This window comes from Ictidomys tridecemlineatus, chromosome 8 (genome assembly GCF_052094955.1).
Source record: "Ictidomys tridecemlineatus isolate mIctTri1 chromosome 8, mIctTri1.hap1, whole genome shotgun sequence".
Lineage (NCBI taxonomy): Eukaryota > Metazoa > Chordata > Mammalia > Rodentia > Sciuridae > Ictidomys > Ictidomys tridecemlineatus.
In genome coordinates, this window is record NC_135484.1 from 140,848,711 (window position 1) to 140,868,654 (window position 19,944).

Sequence of the window (19,944 nt, forward strand, 5' to 3'; positions counted from 1 at the left end):
GATGACCAGTTACCTTCAGGGTTGCTTTCTTGTATCTTGGTAGACTCATTTACTTTTTGTGGTTTTTAAGGAACCATGGATGAGTTTTGGCCTAAAATCTCTGCTCACCCAATCCCAGAACACTCTGCAAAGTGAGTAGTAATGCAGCCAAAAGCAGAAACGATGCCAAGCTGAGGATTCTGGCCCAACTCTCCACTGGGAGACTCCTAGAGGTCCCTGGCTTCCTGTTCCACAGTCTGCTCTGTGTACAATGTCAGACCAGTAGAGTATGGTCCACATCTGCAGGGTTCTAGGAGGACAATGGACTGAATCCCCTGTATGTTCTCAAACATGTATAGGAAGATACAGACATGGAGGCTTTACTAATAAGCACAAAACTAAACTCATCACTAGTCTTGTACTCTTTAGAAAATATTCAATATATAAGCTTGCTTACATGATTTTGCAAAACTCCTTGATCAATCAGTACTGAAAATAAATAAGCTAACATATAATTTAGAATGTCAAGTTTTTGAAAATAAAACTTGCTAGGAATGACAGCCAGGTCCAGACTAATTTTTAAAACTATATCAACTTTAAAGGCAGATAATTATCTCCATTGTAACTGTTGACAGTCAGCATAATAGGCACAAGGACATTCTTATGTTGGAGCCCAACTGAAGAAGCTTTTCCTGCTATTAGCAGAAAAACAGCTCCAAAAGCCATTGCCTGGTTTCTAATGCCAACAAGACCAAAGTATTTCACAGATGTTAGAACCCCATTAACTTCACATTTTGTGTTTTAATTCATCCATTCAAGAAAATATATTTTCAGTCCAGTATCCAAACTGTCAGTTAATATTTTTCTATTTCACTGGGAAGACTTTACTTTCAAAAGGCTGTCCTTATTCAGAGTTTCAGACCAAGAAGGCAACCAGTCAAAATAGCTGTTCATTGTTTTCTACTGAGTTTCACCCAATTTACTTTTATATAATCAAAGTGTGGAAAAGAAGAGTTATAGGCACATATCAAATGCATATATAAACATTCTGATTAATAACAATTGCAGTTTTCCTTTTAGCATAATACTGGAACTTTTGTTGGGGTCTGGGTTCTGTACAAACATAGACTTCTTGCTATTCCACTCAAGCCAAATATGATCTCGGGAATTTATCCTTCCAACCCTCTTTTAATATTAGAGTACATCAGCCTGGACTTAGTTCCACACAAAGCCATTTATCTCCATTATGAACCAAGGTCTCTGCTGATCTCCTTCATGGCCATTCTATTATAGGTCAGTTTTGTCCCCACCACTATCAAGGATACTTTTCCATTTTGTACTTCAGTAACCCATCATTATTTGCCAGTATATCATACCTCAAATGTTCTCAATATAAATCGGAGAAGCCTTAAGTTTCTGATATACTGCTAATTTTAAAATCAGCTACTCATAAAGCTTCTCTATGTTATGATTTGATATTAAAAATACTAATAAATAATCTTTTGATCAACTATCACTCTACATTAGAATATGTCACTTAATAAAGAAAAGTGATAAAATACAAACATTTATAAAAGGATTATTTTTTTTTGCGGGGGGGGGGGGGAGGGGGGGGCGGGGAACGGAACTAAAACCTCTGATAGTCTGTTTGGAAAAAACTTTCCACTTCATATTCTCCTAATTCCACATCATCAAACATTTTCTTACAGGTAACTTTTAAAAAAAAAATTTATTTTTAGATGGACACAATATCTTTATTTTATTTATTTATTTTTATGTAGTGCTGAGGATCGAACCTATGCCTCATGCGTGTGAGGCAAGTGCTCTACCACTGAGCCACAACACCAGCCCAGTAACTTTCTTTTTAAAAGGTAAAATTGTTTTGATTTTCTTGCATGCTAGAAGGACTGCCTTGCACACATCTTGCTTTGGAGATGCATGCTCCTAATATCAAGGCAACTTGCATTAGTCACTAGACAACCACTTTCATGTGTCCTGATTAGAAGTTTCTTCTTTTCCTTTCCCACCATAATACTTCAGAAAATAAATTTGGCACAGCATTAATTTGAAATCAAAATCAAAAACTTACATCTCTGGAGAACTTCTTTCAAGTTGTCCTGCATCGTTTCTCTGCATTTGGGAAGAGTATGTTCATTTGTTTCATGGATCATATTCTTCAAATTTTCAAGAACTCGCATTTCTCGAAGACCACGTTTTTCCTATTAAAAGGAAGTAAATGACTAGTACTTACTGTTTCTGAAGTCTTAATAATTATTTTCTGAGCTTTCACTCAAGTTCTGGTTGTTATGTTATTACTTACTACTGAAATTTACAGCCTTCTAATTATTTGGCAATAAATGAGGTCATAACCTGGAGGCATTTTTTTTTAATTATGAAAAGCTCCAAAAATTGCCACGAGTAATATTTTTATAGCAATGTTTGAAAATGGGCAAGAGAAATACTAAAAGAACAAGAGACTTAAGAGTACCACATATTTCACTAGGAAGAAATTAGACACTTTGATCCGACTTTAAATTTCATTGTGCATTATATTTTTTTACAATTTTTTTTACTCTCAATAATAAAAATGGGTGGTAAAAGTAATGATATGTAGATAACTCCCCTGATAGAATAGAATGAACAGCAACAGAGACTGATGTCCTCAGAAAAGCCTGCTTGCGAGGCTGTCCTTGGCTGAGGACTGGAATCCTGACCAGTAATCAGTGTCCTTCACTGGTATAACTTTCCATAAATTATAAAACAGCTCACTGTGCCTAAACTGTTTGCACAAAGACTGCGGTTAACACTGACACCTTCCTTCTGGGCATGGAATTCTGGTATTCGCTAGGCTGAGGATGCCTGTTTGACTAGTCCAAGTAGAAACCCTGGACACCCAGGTACAATAGAATGCACTCATGTTGTCACAACCTGTTGTTAGGGGAGTCAGGCACATCCGTGGAATTGGGCTAGAGAAGTCTTGGAAGTTTCTGCCTGGTTCCCTCCAGACTTCTCTCAGCACCTCTTCCCTTTCCTGGCTTTGCTCTGGATCAACTGTAGCTGAGTCCTGTGAGCTCTTGTAATGAATCAAAGCCTGGGGAGAGTCTTGGGGATCCTGCTATACCCACCCCCCAGAAAGTAGAGCTTAACTACCTTCCCCACCCAACTTGAGGGTGGGCTAGACTTAGTGAAGTGCTTTGAAAGAACAGACAAGGAAAGGGGAAACCCTTCACTTTATAAGGAGGAGAAACCTAGCCAATGTGACCTCAACTGGGCCATGAAGGTTCATGCAAATAGTGGAATCATGTCCATAGCATGTAGCCCTAATGTGATGCTATGGGAAGGGGACTTCAACTCTGTGGTTTTCTTCCCTCAAATCCATAACCCCAAAAGCCTAATCATGAGAGAAAATCAGACAAACCCAGATTGGGAGGCATTCTATAGGGTACCTTGCTAGTATAAGACTATCAAGGTCAAGAAAAACAGAAAGACTGATAAACTGTCTCAGCCAAAGAAGTCTTGGGAGACATGATAATTAAATGCAAGGTGGTACCCTGGATCAGAGCCCAGAACAGAAAGAAGGCAGTAATGGAAAAACTCAAGAAATCCAAATACAGTCTGGTGTTTCATTAATAGCAATGGGCCAATGTTGATTTCTTAGTTTCTTCAAATGTGGCATGGTAATATAAGACATCAGTAATGGGCAAAATTGGGTGAGAAGTATATGGGAACTCGATACTATCTCTGCAAATCCAAAATTAATACAAAACAAAAAGCTCATTAAAAAAGGGTGATAAATTTGATTATAATAGTAAGTTCTACTACTGGGATTTTTATTTGAATCATGCTTATGAAACAGCTGTGGCCAGTTTTTCAATTTTTATAATTTTCCCATAATGAAAAATTAAAAACTTATAAAAGTTGAGAAAGGATAATATAATGGACCCTCGTGTACTTGTCAACAAGCTTCAACAATTCTCTACTCATGACTGATTTTGTTCCCTTTATAATACTTCACTGATTCCCCTAGAACATTTTGAAGAAAATCCTAGGTAGTGTATCATTTCACTGTAAGTATTTCAACATATCTTTGTAAGATAAAGATTCCTCTTAGGAAAAGAAATAAAGGCACATATTCTCCCCCTCCCCTGAAAGACACACACACATATTGTACACAAGGTCAACAATCCTTTAATATCATTAAATATCAAAGTAGTGCTCATATTCCCTCAAATGTCCTATAAATGTTCTTTCTTATCCCTCCATTTGTTTGGACCAAAACCTAAATTAAGATTCATATATTGCAACTGGTTAACATTTTTAAGTGCTTTTTAATCTACAGATTTCTCCTCTATCATATTTTTTCCTTGCAGTTTGTTGAAATAAAGTGAGTCATTTGTTCTGCACAATTTCCCATAGTCTGTTTTTTAATGAATGAATCCCTGTGGTGTACTTTAACATACTCCACTGTCTCTTCCCTTTCCTGTAAATTAGTAGTTAGAACTAAAGGTTCAAGCAGATTGAGGATTTTGTTTTGTTTTTTTGTTTGTATTAATTTTTCAGAGGTGGGTTATGCACTCTCAACAGGATGTTGGCATTCCGTCCTCATTTATCAGCAGGGATTCTTCTATGAAAGACAAACTGCCCTTCCTCCACTATTTGGTTACTCTGAGGAATGTTCACATATGAAGGAAAACAAAACAACAACAAAACCACCCTTGATTTTACCAATTTAAAAATACTTCCTTAGTATTCTCTAGGGATGATTAGAAAGAGTTTTTGTTTATATATATCCTACAGCTTATAGATTTAAGCCTACTTGGGATTTTCCAACCTATTTCAGTAATCCTCTTCAGTGATACTCAAGACTGTCCCGGGCTTTGTCTAGTGGAAGTCTCTTCAAATTGGCTGTGGGAGGCTTTTTAGAGAATTCCACTCTTCTTTGTCATTCTCTTTGCCTTCTGGTATAACCTGATGCTTCAGACTCATCCTATACATCTGCTCCAGAATCAGCAGTTCTCTAACCACTACACCAGCACCAAGAGATGGAATTCAGAAACTGAGCACAAGGGCTGCTGGCTGCTACCGGTTGGCCATTATTTCTAACCTTTCAGTAGACAAGGCTGGGAGCTATGTGAAAGAAGGAAGAAAGGAAGAAAAGAAAAGAAATACCATGAGGTGATATTGACAAACAAATTCAGACTATAGAATTTTTTTCTGCCCTGTTCTGCTGATTGAATCCAGTGACTCTACCATGGAGTTACACTCCCAGCCCTTTTTATTTTATTATTTTTTGAGACAGGATTTCCCTAAGTGGCCAAGGCTCTCCTTGAACTTGTGATGGACCCTCTTGTCTTAGCTTCCCAAGTAGTTGGGATTACAAGGTGTGCCACAGCATTCCCCAGGACTACAGAGTTTCAAATTACCTTCCTCTGTTTTAACTCTTTCTTTCCAGGTTTTCAAAACACCAACCCAATTACTCATTTACCTTATCATAAATTTGATCAAATAAAAACACTAAATATTAGCATTAACAAAATGATTACTAAAAACAATTTAATACTTTTTAAAAACTTATCTGTTTTGAAAGTATATTACATTAGAAATGTATATTTAAGCCAGGCAATCCCCAGTACCAAAGGAAGAAAGAAAGAAATGTATCATCCAATCACTATGTTTTAACATTATTAGGAATGATTTCTTTCTAAAACACGATTTGTTTCTCTACATTTAATTTGATGTTTTGAGATTGTTCCTTGAAGTTTAACTTTGATTTAAATTATGTAAAATACTTACATGGCTCCAAAACTACATCTGTGAAACAAACAAAAAATTCAAAGAAGCCTAGCTTTCATCTTTATGCTTTGTACCTTGTGTCCTCTATCACTTTCTCTTCAGGTAACTATTTTTAAAAATGTATCCAACCACTGTTTTAGTGTAAGGATACATACATCCATTACACATGTGTATGCATGTAAGTTGAAAATAATGTAAGTCAAAATGCACTTAATTCATCTAATCTACCAACATTCTAACTTAACACATACACTGGTGAGTACTGTTTGTTTCCTTTCATGATTGTGTAGCTGACTGGGAGCTGTGGTTTGAAGTACTGGCCACATGGTGAGAGGACTGGACCTGATGTCACAAGCCTGGGAACAGATCCAATTCAAAATATTTGAAAGATGGTTTCTACTGGCTGTGTATCACTTTCGTTCCATCATAAAGGTGAAAAATCTAAATTGAACTACTTAAAGTTGGAGACTGTATTTTTAACTCAGCATTTTTGTTTTCATGGTTATGTATATTCCAATTCTTTATGCAATAACCTTGTATATAATACCTCCACTTTTTCAGCTATAGTTTATTTGTTCTCTACATAAAGAATATATTAGGTGACCATCTTTCCTTTCTCTAGTCTTTCCTTATTCCTCAGGATCTAATTTGAAATACTGTCTATTATGGATTGGGCCTTAAACGTCTTCCCACAAGCTCATGTGTTGAAGCCTCATCTCCAGCTACTGGAAGGTGGTGGAAACTCTAGGCGATGGGGTCTTGCTGTTCACTGGGATGTGCCTTTGAAAAATATTTTTTCCCAGCCTCTATCTGTCCCTTTCCCTTTGTTCCCTGGTGAATAGGAGGTGAGGAACTCTGTACCACCCATGTGCTTGCTGCCATGACATTCTGTCTTAACACAGGCTCAGAACCAAAAGAACCAAGTGACCGTGGACTAAAACCTCTGAAATAGTAAGCCAAAATAAAGCTTCCCTTTAAATTGTTTTTCTCAGGTATTTTTTTCCCACAGTGACAGGAAGTTGACTAATACTAATATTTTCAGTTAATATTTATGAGGCAACCAGCAAGGGAATCCTGCTTTTCATACACCTTCCCATCTCCTTCCATTTGCTGATAATTATGCTGCGTCTTCACTGTTAGAACACGGAGCCACTGCATGTCACACTGTTCTTCTTCTACACTGTTCAGTCTTAATTCTTTAGCTCAACATATCTTTAATGCTTACCAATTCACTTTTTAAAAATATTTTTTAGTTGCCAGTGGATTTTTTACTTTATTGGTTTATTCATATGTGGTGCTGAAGACCGAACCCAGGGCCTCACACGTGCCAGGCAAGCGATCTACCACTGAGCCACAACCCTTACCAATTCATTTTACGAGGGAGTCTCCAAACATTGAAATTCAGTCTGTTGGAAATGCTCATTTGAGCAGTATTTCCAGAGTCCTGCAGACTTTCACAGTGTGTCTGTGGTCCTTATGTCTAGGAATCAGTTTGGCTAAATATAAAACCCCCTATTGTTACTCCACTGTCTTCTAGCACAACACAGATAAATCTGTTAACGAACTGATTTTCTTCCTCTCATAAGGGACTTGGCCACTTTGTCTGGATGCCCAGGGGATTTTTTTTTTTCCCTATAAAACCCAACAGTTTTATCTGCAAATGTCTCTGTATTGGTTATACCAGGTTAATCTTCACATAAAGCAGTGTACCCTTCAATACAATTCCAATAGTATTGTTAATATGGGAAAGTTTTCTTGAATTCTTGTTTTTACATTTGTCCTTTACATTGCTTTGGTTTTCTTCTCTAGGAGCTCATTATCACACATAATCTTGGATGGTCTGTATTTATCATCAATGAACATTCTTTCCTTTTGAGTCTTTATCTCTTTATCCCCGTCTCTTCGATTTTAAACCTATTTTCAGTTTCACATAAGGACTAGCCATTTTGTTCAGTCTTCTTTTTCATTTAGTTTTCAATTCTAAAATACTTCTAAAATTTTCTTTTTTCCTGAATTCGTTCATCTCATCTTTTATTTCCCATTTCTATTCTATGCAATCATTTGGATAGAGTTTTTCTGACTTATGTCATCATTCTCTCCTTACTTCCCAAATTTTCTTATGTTATCTAAGCTCATTTTGAAGTATTAGATTATAGCTTTTTATCTTTCAGGGTAGTTATTTTTCTTATTTTATTTTCTTGAGGGATACTATTCTGCTCTTTTATCTTCTAATAAATTTCTATGGAATTTGACTTCTGTGCAGGTTTAACTGAAGTTAGGTTTCCTCCATTTTTAGAAGGAAGGGGTTCAGCCTAATTTCAAATAGTAGAACTTACCTCTTAAAAAGCCTCTATTTTTCAGCTGCTACTAACAACTACACACCTTCTTACTGATATACCTAGGTATTCAATAACTATTCAAGAAAGCACTAAGTGTATGGGGTTTGCTAAAAACTACACTGGGATTTGAACAGCACTATTTCATTTGTATTTCATAAAACTCATACACTAACATGTATCTCTCCTCAGCATCATGAGAAAGGCTAGCTAGAAAGGTAATGGCACAGAGGACAACACCTTGACTCATAGGATTCCACCTGAAAGAAAGACCTTTCTGAACTTCTGTCCATAATTTTTGCAGAAAATCAGGAGCAAGACAGTCAACTCTCCTTAAACACTAATGAAAATACAAGAAGGGCTCACACTACCAAGTTCTTCAATAATTTAAGTAATGCTGCCACCATGTGGCACTTATTTCCTTCTTCTACAAATAAGATTTAATCAAGGAAAAGATAACTGTTGCCATATGCATTAAATCTTTTAAATATATAAACAATTTTAGTTTTAAATGCTATCCAACTTTCCTTAAAGTGAACTACATTTAAGTGGCAGAAGGAAGATGAAACTTCCAGGAAGTACTGATACCCCTGCTTCATCACCTTATCCTGTCCCCCAGGACACTCTGAACAAAGGACATTTTTATTAAATATAGGATATTATTGTTGGGGCCAAAGTAGTTTAAAAAATGTGTAAATACTGCAGATATATATTCAAACCTGAAGCCTCTCAGCTTTTCCCTTCTAATTTTAGAGGAAATGTGAGAAGATAACAAAAGAAAAGGGAGCTGAGCCCCATATGCAGAATAATTTCTATGCTGCACTAAGCCTGGGAAAGACCAACTGGGATGACAATTGTGTGAAAAAGCCCAGATCAAATACTCTTCAATGGGATTGTGGCTCAGCGGTAGAGTGCTCGCCTAGCATGGGCGGGAACCGGATTCTCAGCACCACATAAAAATAAAGGTATTTTGGGCTGGGGATGTGGCTCAAGTACTAACACGCTTGCCTGGCATGCGCAGGGCGCTGTATTCGATCCTCAGCACCACATAAAATAAAGATGTTGTGTCCACCAAAAACTGAAAAATTAATATTTAAAAAAATTCTCTCTCTCTCTCTCTCGAAAAAAAGGCATTGTGTTGTGTCCACCTATACCTAAAAAATAAATATTTAAAAAAAGAAGAAGAAGAAGAAAAGCACTCAAACACAGCTGACCAGGAACTTCAAAGCCCATCAAGACCATTCCTTAAGGACAGAGACCCTTCTTCAAAGCAATACGAGAATGCTCTTTCATATAGGATACAAATGTATTTTTGGGTCCTGACATTATGTCTTACAAAATAAAAATATTTTTTTGTTTTGTTTTACTCTATAGAATAAGCTTTTCACAACACAGCCAATGTAAAAGTTTTATTCTTCAGTAAACATTTTCTAAGACAATGCTTATGCCATTAGTTCAAATGTTTTCCCTTGAGATATTAAAAACTGGACCTAAACTCACTTTATTGCAAATTCTGAATAAACACATTTTTGTTTGCTTGTACTTGTTACAATCTTTTTCTTTTTTTTTTAATTTTTTTTGTAGTTGTAGATGGACAGAATGCCTTTATTTTATTTGTTTATTTTTATGTGGTGCTGAGGATGGAACCTAGTGCCTCATGCATGCTAGGCAAGCACTCTACCACTGAGCTATAGCCCCAGTCCTACAATCTTTTTCTTAATAGTTAGAAACATTTGTCTAACATCTATATACCAAGGATTTTTTAAATGATAGATCATTAAATCCTCATAAAAACTAAAAACTTCTGTAGTGTTCTCATTTTAATGACAAGGAAAATGATTCTTATAAACCAAGTAATCATAACTACCAGGATTTGAATCCGGGCACGTCAAGTTCTAAGGCCTATATTCTTGCTACCCTTCTATAGTGCCTCCTCTTCAAAAAGATTTTGAAGGACTTATTAGTGCAGAGTGCAGGTGTTATGGTTTAGATGAGGAATGTCCCCCAAAGGCTCATATATTGAAGGCTTGGTTCCCAATGCAAAAAGGTTCAGAGATGTGTCTCTAAGTATATACTAACTAGGTTGAGAGGGCTCTAACTTCAGTGGATTAATCTATTGAGGGATTCATAGGTGATGAGTTTCTGGGGGAGGTGGTGGAAACTTCAGGAGGTAAGGCCTAGCTGGAGGAAGTAACAGGTTACTGGGCATGCCCTGAAAGTGTATATCTTATTCATGGCCTCCCCCGACCCCAGCCCCGGGGCCCCTCTCTCTGCTTCCCAGTGGCCATAAGGTGAGTTTTACTCTGCCTTACTTCAGGCCTAAAATAATGGAACCAGCCAACTATGGACTGGAACCTCTGAAATCGTTGAGTTTAAATAAATCTTTTTTCCTTCAAGTTTTTTTCTAATTGATTTTTAAAAAATAAATGATAGCAGAATGCATTACAACTCTTATTACACCCATACAGCACAATTTTTCATATCTCTGGTTATATATAAAATATGTTGACACCAATTTGTTTCTTCATACATATACTTTGGATAATGATGTCTATCACATTCCACCATCCTTGCTAACCTCCTACTCCCTCCCTTTCCCTTCCACCCCTTTGCCGTATCTAGAGTTCATCTATTCCTCCCATGCTCCCCCTCCCTACTCTACTATGAAAGTTGTTTTTCTCAGGTATTTTGTCATAGTGAGGAAAAGCTCACATAGCAGATAATGCATCTCTTCTCAAAAACATGCCTATTTTCTCTTGGCCAGCTATCTTCCAGCTCCAGTTAAACAGGTGATGGCTTCAACAAGAAGCCACCGTGAATACAACATATTTCAAAGCATATATATGGTATGTTTTGAGGTAAACTTGAACATTTCTTTCCTCTTCCATTCAAGACTCAATGTTTTATTTTTATAGTGTTTTTACAGTCCTATTTTACACTAATATAGAACACCAAAAGAAGTATAATGACACTTGTATCTTAAGGACAACTCAGACACTAATCAATTAGCTTTTCGACTTTTTATTTTTTGCTCTCCAACTTTGGGCTCAGTCTCTATGAGATGAAGGGTTTAGATTAGAGAAAACAACCTAATTCCCAAATTCTATTTTTCTTTTAATATAAATTGGACCTTCAGAAGTATATTTATGAATATCGTTTTAATAAAAACTATTCAGGGGCTGGGGATGTGGCTCAAGCGGTAGCGCGCTCGCCTGGCATGCATGAGGCACTGGGTTCGATTCTTAGCACCACATACAAATAAAGATGTTGTGTCTGCCAAAAACTAAAAATAAATATTAAAATATTAAAAAAAAATAAAAATAAAAACTATTCAGTATTACAAATTGACCAGATTAACAAAAAGATGACTCATAAGAAAGGGCATATTTAATGTCAAGAAAACCCAAATTTAAATCCAAGCTCTGTTGCTTGTTCTTTTAAATCATATTAAGCACCTACAATGTGCCAGGTATTTTTAAGCATTTTGAACACAAGAATATGAAAGACAAGCCCCTACTATTATCGTACTTACATTCTAGTGAGAGAAGACAGGCAATAAATAGTAAATAAAAACAATAAGTGCTTGTGGCAGACAAAATTTTAAATGGTCCCTAGATCTCCACCTTTAAGGCACATACACTTTCTCCCAGTTAACTCAATCAAACTCTAGTGCTATGGTGAAGGGATTCTATAGGTGTAATTAAAATCTCAAATCAGGTGACTTTAAGAAAGACAGATTACCTTCAGTGCACCTGTCTTGCCAGGTGAGTCGTTAACTAGGACTGAGCTCTTTCTGGCCAGAAAGATTTGAAGCATGAGAGGAATTTTCTGAGGGGGGAGCTCTTCACTTTTGGCTTTGCTGATGGAAGGGGTTATGTAGCAAGGATTATAAGTGTCCTCTGGAAGCTGAGGAACTGAGTCCCTCTATAATCATGTCAGTTGGGAAAAGAACTCTGAACCCCAAATGAGAACACAGCCTGGCTACTATCTTGATTTTAGCTTTGTGAGAACCTGAGCTGAGGTCCTAGCCATGCTGTGACCACATTTCTGGCCTGGAGAACTCTGAGCTAATTAATGGGTATTGTTTATTAGCTCCAATTTTGGGCTCAGTCTCTATGAGGTGAAAGGTTTAAATTAGGGAAAACAACCTAATTCCAAATGCTATTCTTCTTTTAATATAAATTGGATCTTTAAAGGCATATTTATAAATATTGTTTTAATAAAACTATTCAGTATTTCAAATTGAAATAAGCTACCAAACTTCTGGTAATTTGTTACATGGCATTAAAAAACAAGAATAGCATCACAGAGGGTGAGAGGATAGAATGCCTTAAGGACTGCTGTGAATTAAGGGACCAAGTGACATTTAACCTGCAACCTAAACAAAAAATAGCAAGCTGTACAAAAAATGGAGAGGAGCATTTAGGAAAGATGAAATTGTGGGAGCAAAGACAATCAAGATATGTTAAAGAAAGAAAGAATATGTGGTGGAAGCACAGTAAATGCATAGCTATGTGTAATAATGTATGAAAGACAAGTCGGAGTCTGTGATCACGCAGGATTTTTAAGCACAGCGAAGGAGCTAGATTTACTGTAAGTGTGAAGAGAGGACCTGGGTGTCAGACGTAGACACCATTTGGCTAGTGTGTGAAAAACACTCCACTAAGGTTGAAAGCAGGAAAATCAGGCAGAACCTATGGCAGGTGTCAGGGGACAGTTGGTGGTGGGCTGGATAACAGTAGGGTCCACAATTCCTATCTGAAACATTCAATGCAATTCTTAAAACATGTTTATACAACACACTGTAAAGGAACATAGCAAGTTTCCATAGAAATTTCTATTATATTCTCACAAAGAATTGGTGACAATCTTTACACAGCATATAAAGAATAGTCTCAAGATAGCTTTCGGTGTGTCCTACCTATTCTTTTCCTATAAGGACAATGAAAATAACCGATGGTTATTCCTAGGTACCACACAATATTCTAAGATACACACGTGCACACACGTGTACAGACATACACACTCACACATCTTTAATCTTCATTATCTTGTGAAGGAACAAGGAAATGATAGTTTTTGAGTTAGTCTGCTGAACTAAGAAATGTTTGTCTAATGCTATAGCTCAATCTATCTTAGTGCTCAGTAACACAGGCTTCCTGTAGTTTTAAGGGTTTATTAAAGAGTCTCGGCTTTTGGCAGATTTAGACACCCTACTTGGTTGAAGTCTCATTTGAAAAGAGAACCCCAATATACACAGAGTCACAAAATAGTGTAATGCCATTTATCATCTTCCCAACAGTAGCTTGGAAAGTTATTATCTAATGTACAATGAGTCGATTATACACATGCAAAACTAAGAAGAACAAGATAGCATATTGCTGGTAGTCAAATGCAAGGTGAACAGTGGCAGGTGGAAAAGCTTGGACTTCACCCTGCAGCTAACAAATACTTATCAAAGGCTTTTAAAAAGTAAAATAATGTTAGATCACTGTAGTAGCAAGGCAAAATCTTGATCTGACTTGGTTGAGATAACCAGCACACCAGTCAGAAGGAACTGGAATTCTAGATGCAGTAACATCTAGAAGACCTGTCCACTGGATACGGGCCCTCAAGGGAATTTGTGATTTCAACTTAAGTGTGTCTGTCAGTGAGTGCTGATGCCCCAACTGAGGAGGAAAAAAAAAAAAAAAGAATTCTCTATAAAAAGTTTCTTTCTAGAAAAAAAAAATTTTTTTGGTATTGAAGATTGAACCCAGAGGTGCTTTACCACTGAGCTACATCCCTAGCCCTTTTTATTCTGAGACAAGGTCTTGGTAAGTTGCTGAGGCTGTGATTCTTCTGCCTCAGCCTCCAGAGTCACTGGGATTACAAGTGTGCACTATCACGCCTGGCTATAAAAAATTTTTCATTTTCTGTAAAACAAGCCTGGAAAATTCAGACCCATCAAGCCCTAAAATTTCTTTTTGAGCTATATTTCATTTTATAGATAAAACCCCTGCAAGCCATTGGCATCAAATACCTTAGAATAAGCACTAGAACTTGAACCTGAGTCTCTTGCTATCTGGTCTTGTACTAATCAAAGTACAAAAGTAAGTTTTGGGGGCTAGGTGTATAGATTAATGGTAGCCTAGCATGCACCGGGCCCTGGGTTCAATCCCTAGCACTCTCTTTTCCCACCAAAATATTTTCACATCTTTGTACATAATAATAATAATTTCTACTCAGTATATTTTGTAAGCCTCTGAAATAAAACCAGAGGAATTTCCTTTCTGTATAGTATCATGTTAATGATTAGGGTAGTATTTTTACAAAATAAGCTTTTGATACTCACTTCAAATTCTTTCACAAAATAACGAGTTTCACCTTGAATAACTGGTCTGTGATCCAAAAGCCTTGAATGAATTTCTCCAAGATCTAAAAAAGATAAAATGAAATTTTGGGTTAATCCATGGTAAATGACATAATCTCTAGCTTGTTTTACTCTTCCCCTTCCCCACAAATAAATGAGAAAGTAGGTTAAAAATCCATTTCTGACCATGTATTAGGAGAAAATCTCATCCACTGCCAGTTGGTACAAAATTGGTACAACTACTTTTAAAAGCAACTTGGCAATAGCTAATAAAATTGAAGATATATGCATCTAACAATTTCATGCCAAGATATACATGCAAGAAAAAAATCTTGCGAAAATAAATAATCCATCTGTAATTGTTTACTATGCATAGGTATACCATCAAAAGAAAAATTAAAGAGAGCATCCTAAAAACATTCACACAGTGGGATACTACAAATCAAGTAAAAAATGAATAAGTTACACATAACAACATGGATAAATCTCACTGACATAATGTTGAACAAAAAGCAAGTTTCAGAAGGATTAAATGCATTTACCCAAACTTTAAAAATATGTACAATAATACTTCAGACACACAGAAGCAATAAAAATAAAAGACATGCAGAAGAATGATAAACACCAAATTCAGGATAGTGGTAACCTTTTCAGAGGGGGAAGTCAATGAATGTAATTAGAGGGGGGTGCACAGTGGGTCTTTTAATGATTTATTAAGGTGGATGGTGAGTGTTCATTCTAAGTATCTTTACTTTTTGGAAGGTTTGAAAAAGTCATAGTTAAGTAAGAAAGTGTTGAATTTTCAAAGATTTTGGTGAGCCTACTCATTCTTCTTAGTAACAAATAGTTTAAGATGTAAACCACAAAATTCCTGGAGAAACTGAATATCCAAATAAAAATATGTATCATCATATTCATTTATCAGGTTAATTAGTATAGCTCTCACCTCAAACATTCAAAATCTTCTAAATTGGCTTTTCTGAAATATTAAATAGTTGACAATTATAGTTATCCTACTGTGCTACACGACACTAGAAGTTAGTCTTAATGTCCAATTGTATCCCTGTACTTGTTACTTGCTAATCGTTCTCTACCTTTGGAAGTCATTTTAAACAGAGAAAGCACCAATGAAAAATCTCAAAATGTGACAAATAAGGCACTAGCCAAAAAGTGGAAAAAGAGACTTGCTTACAATATGACTACTGAGATAAAAAGTAGAGCATCACTTTGACCTCAGCTGGGAAACATGCAAATCAGATGACTCAAACTCTGACATTGCAGATGAACTTGAAATCACCACCAATATTGATTTCGGAGTTACAAGTTTGTTTTAGCAATTAAGTGAATTCAATGAGGATGGCTGTAAGTAACTAAATACTATATTTAAAAAACAAATCCAACCACATGGCTCTTTAACATTGTTCTATAGTTTCCCGCTATTCAAGAAAAATCTCATTTTCCTTAAAAATGTAAGAAATCCTCTATGGTATGATTTCCCCTAGCCTCACCTCTCAGTCACACTGAAGTAATATCTGTAGCTTCCCAAATACACCAGCCTGTTTCAGAACTCCATGCATGGCTCATGCTGTTCCAAACTAAGTCCCAAACACTAATCCTCTTTCTTCTCAACCCCCCAACACTGCATTCTTTAAGACCCAGACCAGACACTCATCTTCCAGGAGCCTCCCCAGTTTCCCAGTCCTCTCTTCCTACTCCCAACCAATTGCTGGCAACTCTCACAGACCCAGGGTATAATATCTATTTACATATTCACTAAAATCCAGCAATAATATTCAACAAATAGCTGTTTATACCTGATAGTCTTAAAATGAGATGGATTAAAAATTGTTTTCAAGATGAAAAGGTCTCACGAGAGAAATCAAGAGGGTAGAGGGGATACATAGCTAAGTGGTGAAGTGCTTGCCTAGCATATGCAAGGCCCAGAGTTCTATAACTATCACCGCAAAAAAATGGAGTGGGGGGTTCCTTGGAAATTTATTTTCTTCTCTCAACTTTTATTTATTTATTTATTTGTTTATTTTTGTGGTGCATGTGAGGCAAGCACTCTACCAACTGAACTATATCCCCCATCCTCAACTTTTATTTTTTATCTCTTATCCCCTGGTTTTATTTGGGTATCAGTTGACAACAAAAGTTATATACATTTAAGGTGTAAGAAGTGATGATTTGATACATATACATTGTGAAATTATTACCACACTTAAGCTAATTAACACATTCACTGCTTCATACGTATAATTACCATTTTCCCCCAAAGGAGAGAGTACTTATGATTTATTGTCTTAGCAAGTTTCAAGAACACAATACAGGACTGAATTTTTTTTTTTTTTGGTTCTGGGGGTTGAACTCAGGGGCATTCAACCAGAGCCACATCTCCAACCCTTTACTGTATTTTATTTATAGACAGAGTAGCACTGAGTTGCCAAGTGCCTGGCTAAGTTGCTGAGGTTAGCTCTGAACTTAAGATCCTCCTGCCTCAGCCTCCTGAGCTGCTCTCAGATTACAGGTGTGCCCACCAGGCCCTGCTGAATTACCTTTTTAACAAAAAAGTACTGCCAGGCACCGAGGTGCACACCTGTAATCCCAGTGGATCGGGAGGTTGAGTCAGGAGGATCACAAATTCAAAGCCAGACTCAGCAACTTAGCTAGGCCCTGTCTCAAAATAAGTAATAAAAAGGGTTAGGGATGTGGCTCAGTGGTTAAGCACCCCTGGCTTCAATCTCTAGTACCAAAAATAAATAAATAAATACAAATAAAAAAAGCACTACCTCAAAGTTTAAAAACTTCTGTACTATACATCAAAGTAGACACAATCAACAAAATGAAGAACAACTGACAATAAGGGAGAAAATATTTGCAAACTGCTTTTCAAGGGAGTTAAGATCCAGAATACATAAAGAACTACAACTCAATAACAATAATGAAACTAACTTAATTAAAAATGAGCAAAGGACTTGAATAGACATCTCTCTAAAGAAGATACATAAATGGCAAACAAGTACATGAAAACATGCCTATGATCACTAAATATTACGGAAATGCAAATCAAAACCCCAATGAAATACCATCTTACACCTATCAGGCGTCTACTACCAAAGATAGAGTAATGAGTGTTGGTGAGGACATGAAGAAATCAGAAGCCTTGTGCTGGTGAAAAGGTAAAACACATGGAACACAGTATGTCAGTTCGCCAAAAAATCGACAATAGAATTACCATAAGATCCAGCGATTCCACTTTTGGATATAAATCTCAAAGTACTGAAAGCAGAGCCTCAAAAAGATATATGTACATTCATATTCACAGCAGTATTACAACCTCCAAAGATGAAAGCTACCCAAGCGTTCAGACAGATGCACAAAGTGTGGTATATACATACAAAAGGCTAATATTCAGCCTTAAAACGAAAATTGGTACGTGCTACAACATGGAATGAACAATGAGGATATCTGTAAGTGAAAAAGTCAGTCACAAATGTACAAATATCTTATGATTCCACTCATGCGAGTTAGACAAATTCACAGACAGAAAGTAGTAGACTGGTGGTTGCCTGGTGACGGGGAAGGCGAGAGGAGGAAATGGAAGTTACTATTAAATAGAGACAAAGTTTCAATTTTACAGGGTGAAAAGAGTTCTCTGGTTGTCTGCTGGTGACGGTAGCACAACAATGTAAAATTACTGAATTATGCACTCTAAGACTGTGAGGATGATAAAATTCGTTCTTTATTTTATCATCATAAAACAACTGAAAGTCATATTGCACTGATTGCACACAACTATCATTTGACCCTAAGCCCTGTGCAACCCTTCCTCGGGACGCTTTCATATGTCATTTACTCCTGGCATGACCCAGGAGCAGACAGGGTAGGTAAAGGGAATAACCGGACTCCTAAAACAACTCCTAAGTGATTGCCAGGGAACCCAAACTCTTCTCAACTCCCAGGTCGGTGCGAGACTCTCCACAATAACGCTGCCCTTCTTTGGGTTGCTGAGCTTGGGGAAGAGACAGAAGGCAGGCCTGGTGGCTAAGGGCTTTGGAAAAGGAAAGCGAGGAAGGACGAGCAAGTGGGTTGGCTGGGTACGGGGAGGCGGCTGGCTGGGAGAAACAGGCGGCGACCAACCACTGCTCACTCCCGCCCGCCCCGCTCAAACGCACGCGCGCCCGCCGGGAGCTGGGCTCGGCCTGGGGCGCGGCCCGGGTCAGAGGGCGCAGCCTGGGAGGCGGGCTGCCTTGGGAGCGTCCCAGGGTCTTCAGCCCTGTCACTTCGTACCCTTGATAATGAGGTGTGCGGAGCCCGCAGTCCCCAGCGAGTCCCTCTTCTTGCCGCCGCCGCCGCCGGGGGCGACCTCACAACCCACAAGGGTCTCTGTCCCTCCGCCACTCATCCCGACTGGCTCCGCCTACTTCGCTGCGCCTGCGCAAACCTATATGGTCCGCTTTGGAAGAGCGCGTAGGTGTTTTCGTCATCAAAAGGCGTCGGACTTGCGTCTACTCAGTGGGCGGTTCCGAAACGGGGCTAGGTAGCGTAGCCAGGGACGTACTGGCAGTAACGGGTGCCGCCATGTTGGACTAGGGCATATGCTTCTGGAATAGAAGGTGCCTGAAAGTATCTCTCCCTGAAATCGCTGGGGCTCTTTGTGTGTCAGGGACAGTGGAGGGCACCTAAGGCGTAATTCTAACAGTAGCATAAATATATTACCTATATTAATATCTACCACCAATTTTTAGAAAACATTTTGGCATGCACTGTCACATTTGGTCATCATAGGCATTCGGGGAAACACCTATAATGTATAACAAAAGAAGTAACAGGGAAAGGGTTAGGGGTTAAGTGACTTGCACAAGTTCCTTGTCAGACTCACTTATGCCCATGTGAAAAAAATTCTCTGGCATTTGTATTTACAAAATGTCAACCGTTTTTTAAATGGAGTGAGATAAACTATGTATAATTATGGAAAGGACTGGTTTGCAAGGCTTCTTTGAATTGATGTAGTGAAGAGAAAACCACAGGATTGCCATGTACCTAACTGTTGCCATTTGATAAACTCCATAATGCACATCTTGTCGTTTTAAAAAGCCTTCATGCTTTCCCAAGAACCACGTGCAACTTCCCAGGAGTTTCTTTACTTCCCATGTTATCCAGTGGTTCTAAGAATCATCTCTGCTCTCCCTTTCTTTCTCCCATCTTCCTAAATAGTCCTGAACTTAAAAGGTCTCACAGTCTAGTGCTGAGGAAGGAATATAAGCCAACATGTACAATAAAGGCGTATGAATAAATGATAAGGTGGAGGAAGGTGCGGCACACACGGCAGGACACTGGGGTGACAGGTCAGAAAAAGCTTCCCAGAGGAGGCAAAGCTTGGTTCCCAGGCCTTAAAGAGAGGCATCTGGGATGGGGTGGGATGGGCAGGTGAAGAAGGAACTTGGGGTTTCCTAGCAGAAGACACGATAACCCCAAACAGAA

At 37.8% G+C, this 19,944-nt stretch overlaps 1 protein-coding gene across 1 annotated transcript in view; it reads right to left on the minus strand.

Moving 5' to 3' along the window:
- Bloc1s5 (biogenesis of lysosomal organelles complex 1 subunit 5) overlaps positions 1 to 18,912 on the minus strand; it is a 34,968-nt gene extending 16,056 nt beyond the window's left edge. Inside the window, exons 1-3 of the mRNA XM_005327481.3 lie at positions 18,751 to 18,912; positions 14,443 to 14,525; positions 2,069 to 2,198 (exon numbers count right to left, since the gene is read on the minus strand). Of these exons, the coding sequence (XP_005327538.1) occupies positions 2,069 to 2,198; positions 14,443 to 14,525; positions 18,751 to 18,865 (328 nt within the window). The 5' untranslated portion in view covers positions 18,866 to 18,912. The remainder of the gene's footprint in view (positions 1 to 2,068; positions 2,199 to 14,442; positions 14,526 to 18,750) is intronic.
- Between the last annotated feature and the right edge of the window lie 1,032 nt (positions 18,913 to 19,944).